Source organism: Nerophis lumbriciformis, linkage group LG20 (assembly GCF_033978685.3).
Source record: "Nerophis lumbriciformis linkage group LG20, RoL_Nlum_v2.1, whole genome shotgun sequence".
NCBI classification, from domain to species: Eukaryota; Metazoa; Chordata; class Actinopteri; order Syngnathiformes; family Syngnathidae; genus Nerophis; species Nerophis lumbriciformis.
Window position 1 is genome coordinate 5,776,833 of NC_084567.2, and position 7,301 is coordinate 5,784,133.

Consider the following 7,301-nt stretch of genomic DNA (forward strand, 5'->3'; position numbering starts at 1 on the left):
GGATTAGATTAGAATAGAACATAAAGTTTTACTGACATTATATTAAATTATTCATGATTTATGGTTGACACTGAAAAATACAATTATTAATTAAGTACTAAAAACAAAACTATGGATAAATGCACACAGATAAGCCATGTAGCAGGTAAAACACATTTATTAAAGACAAAACATTGTAGGAATTTGTTACAAAATGTAGTCATTTCTGTTACGATCCGCTGCCCGGATCATAGTTTGTTTATGTTTGAGTCACATGTGTTTTCAGCACCTTGAGTTTCGTTTATTTCTGTTGCCATGACGGCAGATTGTATACACCTGCCTCTGGTTAGTGTCCGGGACGCGCACCTGTTGCCCGGGCGCTAATCAGAGGGCTATTTAGTCTTTGCCCTGGCCTCACTCAGTCTGGCTTCCTAGTTTGTTCTTACACAACTGATGACGACGATTATTTCCTGTTTCTTAGCTACTAGTTTTCACGCTAGGCTATTTTGGTTTGCTAGCTCCCACGCTAGCCCTTTTGTTTTGCCTTTTGTGCTACGTGCATGTCTTTTTGTTATTCACCGTATGATTTATATTTGAAATAAATCATATTCCTACCTGCAAGCTGTGTCCGAAGCCGTCTGCATCCTTGGGAGAACCACACCCGCATCACGATGCGACCACGACGTTACCGTATTTTCCGCACTATAAGGCGCACCTAAAAACCACAAATTTTCTCAAAAGCTGACAGTGCGCCTTATAACCCGGTGCGCTTTATATATGGATACATATTAAGATTCATTTTCATAAAGTTTCGGTCTCGCAACTTCGGTAAACAGCCGCCATCTTTTTTCCCCGTAGAAGAAGCGCGCGGTGCATGCTGGGATATGTGACGTTTCATTTCCATTTGTGTGTTTATGTAAAGACCCCAAAATGGCTCCTATTAAGTGTGTTGTCTGTCTAATTATAAATAATGCAGACGAGGCGTGTTAACTGAGTTCTCAACGTTTACTCACAGCGTGCTCATAACCACATTCTAACTGCCAGCATACAACAACGCTTCTCAGGGCTACCGCGCATGCTCGTCACTATCGTTGCATGCTGGGTGGTGTAGTTGTTATATTTGCTAGCTCATAACAGCACATTAAGAGACACGCTTACGCGCTTAATTCAATACTCGCCGTCATTCCGGGTGGATTGACAAAAGACCTCCAGCCGCTAGATATTGGTGTCAACAGGGCATTCGAAGCTAGACTGCTAACTGCGTGGGAACAGTGGATGACAGAAGGCGAACACACGTGACGTTCACCAAGACAGGGAGACAGGGAGACAGCGCCAGACGACATTTTGGATCCCACATTCGCCCAACTTTTCAATTCGGACAACGAAGGAGAATAATTCGAGGGATTTATGAATGAAGAATAACTTCAGAAAGTGAGCGTTATGTTTATTTTGTGTGTTGTGACATTAACGTTCGAGCAACATTATGTTGCTATTGCTCTGCACTATTTTGAATTTTACTATGTTTGTGATTGCACATTTGCGTACATTTTGGGAGTGAACAGAGTTGTTAGAACGCTGGTTTTTAATATATTATTAAAGTTTGACTGACCTATCTGACTGTTTTTTTGACATTCCTTTAGCGCAGTTAGATGCGGCTTAGAACACCGGGCGGCTTATAGGTGGACAAAGTTTTGAAATATGCCGTTCATTGAAGGCGCGGCTTTTAACCCAGGGCGCCTTATGGTGCGGAAAATACGGTACAATTTCACTTGCATTAGTTGACTGCTAATTGGGCAGTTTTACCTGCGCTAATATTTGGCATCAAGTTAACCAGCAGGGGAGCTGGTTAACTTATGAGAGTAGTATGTGTGTTTGTGAGAATGTCAACGTGTTGTCTGAGTGACGTCAGTGAGTGAGCGGGCGAGTAAGGAGAGGTAGTGGTAGCGTGTGCAGGAGCGTTAATAGCATGGTGGATGTCTGGTTGTGCCCTGTGGAAATAATAAATAAAGTGAGCAAGTTGTAACTAATCGACGGCCTCGTCCTTCCGACCAAAGAGTGGCGCTTAATGGACCCAGTGTTACCCTCGACAAAACATGGGCCCTAGAGTAAGTCACCGCCGCACTGCGGCATTCAGATGAAAGAACGGTACCGGTTCTTTTCAAAGGTGGTATAGTACCGATTTCAATTGATTAGTACCGCAATATTTTATTAGTAGCAGTATACTGTACAACCCTACTACACACACATACAGTACATAGAAGAAAGTGTGTTTTTGTTGTTTGTGTCTTGCAGACGTCCAGCAGCTGATCGGTAATCCAGAAGAAGTTTCCCCTCAGTTAGCGGGGAGCTCCACTTTGAAGCAGGAGACTCCACAACCACCCTGCATTAAAAAGGAAGAGGAGGAACTCTGCATCACTCAGGAGGAAGAGTGTCTTCTAGGACGAGAGGAAGCTGATTACACCAAGTTTCCACAGAGTATTCTCTCTGTGAAGACTGAAGATGATGAAGAGAAACCACAAGTAGACAACCTCTTAGCTCCACTATCAGACAGTGAGGCTGAAGATGATGAAGAGAAACCACAAGTAGACAACCTCTTAGCTCCACTATCAGATAGTGAGGCTGAAGACGAGGTTGAAGAACCTTTGAGCAGCGATAAAGACTGTGAAGGTGATATGAGGACTCACACTGACAACAAACACTCTGAATGCTCTACAAAGAAGAGAGGTGAAACATGTTTGAGCTGCTCAGTTTGTGCTGAAAGTTTTACTAAAAAGAGCCATTTGACTCGACACATGAGAACACACACAGGAGAAAAAACATTTATTTGTTCAGTTTGTGGCAAAAGCTTTTCTCAAAATAGGTCTTTGACTCGACACATGAGAACACACACAGGAGAAAAACCATGTACTTGTTCAGTTTGTGGCAAAGGCTTTTATGAAAATAGCTATTTGACTAAACACATGAGAACACACACAGGTGAAAAACCATTTAGTTGTTCAGTTTGTGGCAACAGCTTTTCTCAAAATAGCCATCTGACTCAACACATGAGAACACACACAGGAGAAAAAACATGTAATTGTTCAGTTTGTGGCAAAGGCTATTCTCAAAATAGCATTTTGACTAAACACATGAGAACACACACAGGTGAAAAACCATTTAATTGTTCAGTTTGTGGCAAAAGCTTTTCTCAAAATAGCATTTTGACTCTACACATGAGAACACACACAGGTGAAAAACCATTTAATTGTTCAGTTTGTGGCATAAGCTTTTCTCAAAATAGCTGTTTGACTCACCACATGAGAATACACACAGGAGAAAAACCATGTACTTGTTCAGTTTGTGGCAAAGGCTTTTCTCAAAATAGCTATATGACTAAACACATGAGAACACACACAGGTGAAAAACCATATAGTTGTTCAGTTTGTGGCAACAGCTTTTCTCAAAATAGCAATCTGACTCAACACATGAGAACACACACAAGAGAAAAAACATGTAATTGTTCTGTTTGTGGCAAAAGCTTTTCTTTTAAGGGTAATTTGACTGAACACATGAGAACACACACAGGTGTAAAACCATATAAGTGTTCAGTTTGTGGCAAAAGCTTTTCTGTTAAGAGCAAATTGACTCAACACATGAGAACACACACTGGAGAAAAACCATTTAGTTGTTCAGTGTGCTGTAAAAGGTTCCAACATAATGCAGACGCAGTAAAACACATGAGAACACACAAGGGAAAATAACCAATTAGTTGTTTAGTTTGTGGTATGATGGTCATATGTGGCGACATCCACCCTACCCAGGACCTCCTCACTGCTTCTTTCACAAATATCTGAGGTATTCATACAAACTTGGATTATTTGAAGCATAATCTTATCTACTCATGACCCTGTGTCTTCTCTGTATCTGAAACCTTCCTGAACAGTAAGATAGATGATGCTTCAAGTGCTTGGTTAGTCCTTCTTCAGTCCAGGGACCTGGGGCCTCATGTGTCAAGTTTGTGCACGCTCAAAAACCTGCACTACACCCTTTTTCACTGCAAAGTTGAGATGTATCAAAACTGACATAATTAAAATGCAGCATGAGACACTGCACACTGATATAGTTCTGTGAAAATGATTGTCTTCTGTGCAAATGTAAAGAAAGTGAACAGTGTGTGATTTACTGCAATACTGTCAGTCTTTGAACTTTTTATTTATGCTTTGTTGAAATTGTTCACACATTGCACAGCTTTTATTTTTCTATCAATACACATTATGTCTAGAAGACAGGAAGTAACTCAACACTCTTGAATAGTTTCTACCTCAGTTTGTATGGTTTGTTGAGTTAGCACAGGATTAATATGTGGAAATGACAAATGAGGTAGTTGATACATAGAATAGTTTTTATTCATGCTTTATTTTGTTTTTTGTTCAATCCTAGATGGGTTGTGACTTAAAGTTTAATAGTAACACTGAGATTAAGTCTAAGTTCATTGTGTTCTTCAAGGTGTTTTTGAAAAGGTGCCATTTTTTACCCTCAAAATATTTTACTAACTTGGAGTATTTGTCAAGATGATTATTTGTGATATGTACATTTTCAGGATGTGCTCGTTCTATTTTTGGCCCAAGTAAAAAATAAAGAAAATACTCTGAAGTTGTCGTAGTCGTATTTTTAAGTTATCATGCCATGATTTTACCCGTCCAGCCCACGTGGAAATAAATTTTCCTCCATGTGGCCCCTGAGCTAAAATGAGTTTGACACCCCTGCTGTAATCTGACTCATGTGAGCAGGTTACTGTATAAACACATTTTGTTATAAGCAGTGTTGGGTTAGTTACTGAAAAGCAGTAACTAGTTACAGTTACTAGTTACTTCATTTCAAAAGTAACTCAGTTACAAACTCAGTTACTTACACCAAAAAGTAATGCGTTACTGTGAAAAGTAACTATTTAGTTACTTCTTTTTTTCTTCTTTTTTTTTTAAAGCTCCCATTAATGCCCTTTTAGCCTTCATTTCAGTACTGTTATTGCACTGGAGAATAATACAATCTGTTGATCAAAGTGACATACATTTGTATCACTGAACTCTGCTAAGCAATGTGGTCTACATACAACACACAAAGACAAAGATATGTTACAAAGGCCAATTTGTTTCTGGCCAGAACAAATTGACAAAACTATTTTAAATAGCTGCAACATAACATACAGAAGTAACAAACAGCATAATAACAACATAGCTGTAAAGCAAGAAAGGCACACACTACATACATAAAGCCTAACCAGGCATTTTCTTCCTCAAGTAATTCTGACACAAAATGATGTCTGAAGCCCAGAACACTCTACACATTTCCCCAGTTTTAGTTTAGAGATAAGAAAAGATTGACCTGGCCCACTAGGATCCCTCTTTATGTTTGTGAACTTTATAGTCTATACATTTAGAGTGATGTGATAATCAAACACTCTAGAAGTCTAGAATGAAAGAGTATTAAAGAGAATTGACAGCAACGTTCCCTCTAAGGTGCGCGCCTGTGCAATTGCGCACTGCTCAAGCGTCCTCTGCGCACGGCAAATCTATGCCACGCACAAAATCAAATAAAAAAATAAGCGCATAACAATTTTCGACATGACACGGACACGACAGAGAAAACAGTTTTCGTCATCATTGTTCAAATATTGTAACGTCTGTGGAGACGCTTTGAGGACATGAATTCCATCGATCACTTTACTGAGCAAAACTCTTTATTGTCGGCCATAAACACATCACCAAAACATTAGTAAAAAAAATTATATCTAGCAAAACTGGTCATTTTCTGCAGTACAAACCAGACCAAAAGCAACTTTGTTATATCAACAGCAGCCGCTCGCTCTTTCTCACTTGCGCCAACACATGCACATATGCCAATTAGTCAGTGATGCGTTTACAGCCACACAAAAAGTCGGACAACTCCAACACCACACATAAAGTGTAATTCCAGGTCGTTACACTATGATTTACCAATCAAATGTGTGCTTATTCTAGTGTCATTTATTAGGAATCTTAATTTATAAATATTAATCATTAAATGCTGTTAGTATATTAAATAAATACTAATAAAAATATATTTTTTACAAACAGGAAGTTGCAGGAATGTATACATGATCCCCTGCTTACATCTCATTGTGCAACATGTGAATGTTTTAATGGGAACTAAATGCAATGTCTGAAAGGGGTACAAATTATTTCCAAAGCAGGACCTCCACCCAGACAAACAATACAAGTACACAGTTCATGAAAAACAATATTTGTTGTTATTGTCATTGTAAGTGGGCCTAAACACTTATATTAGAAAATAACCTCATGGAAATGACTGCTGTCATTTGATTATAATAATAAGAGAATGTTGTCTGTCTATCTGTGTTGACCCTGCGATGAGGTGGGGACTTTTTCAGGGTGTACACAGCCTTCCGTCCGATTGTAGCTGAGATAGGCTCCAGCACCCCCCGCGACCCCGAAAGGGACAAGCGGTAGAAAATGGATGGATGGATGGAGATTGGAGTTGTTATTTAGTCAGGTTTGGGACAGGTGTGCTGCTGGTGTAGCCACAGTGTGCACGTCTGATGTTGCTCACATGGGCTCCACTGAATGCTCAGGGAGTTTTTGCGTTTGCTCACACATGAACAATTAGAGGGAACATTGATTGACAGAGTGTGTGTATCTTCAGTGCTGAATGATGAGCAGAGGCAGAGTTAACCCTTAAGTGGTGGAGGTGAAGTGTCATTGGAGTCTCTATCTCTCTTTACTAGCTTCGTCGAAGCATGTTGCTATGTAGCTTGTTTCAGCAGATTTGAATTGCTGTTTTGGGCAGTAGATGGGATCTTTGATCCAAAGCACAATTTACATTTAACTAAAATGTTCTTTTCTTTGTGCTCGACAAAAGAAAAGTAGTGAAAATATCTCCATGTTAGCAAACTCGACTTCTGGCTCCGCCATGATCAGACACGCCCCCCTCCCCTCCCCTCCCCTCCCTCCCCACACTCACACTCACACTCACACTCACACTCACACAGAGCGCGTGTCTCTCTTCTCCGGCTTGTGACACAAGAAGAATCAGAACGATGACACAGCAGCGCTCCGATAAAACACACTTTATACTACATAAAAAGTAACGTAAAATAACGCAGTAAAGCATCATGTAGTAACGGTAACTGAGTTACTGAATATAAAAAATAACGCGTTAGATTACTAGTTACCGCCGAAACTTTGTAACGCGTTAGTCCCAACACTGGTTATAAGTTATAAAAATGTGTTCAGTTCTCAGAGACACATCATTGTCAGGCTGACAATCGCTCTTCCGCTTTCTCCAAA

At 39.9% G+C, this 7,301-nt stretch overlaps 1 protein-coding gene across 1 annotated transcript in view; it reads left to right on the top strand.

The window, feature by feature from the left end:
- Positions 1-4,475, top strand: part of LOC133619325 (uncharacterized) — a 73,741-nt gene extending 69,266 nt beyond the window's left edge. Inside the window, exon 2 of the mRNA XM_072915449.1 lies at positions 2,272-4,475. Within this exon, the coding sequence (XP_072771550.1) occupies positions 2,652-3,719 (1,068 nt within the window). The 5' untranslated portion in view covers positions 2,272-2,651 and the 3' untranslated portion in view covers positions 3,720-4,475. The remainder of the gene's footprint in view (positions 1-2,271) is intronic.
- The last annotated feature ends 2,826 nt before the right edge of the window (positions 4,476-7,301 follow it).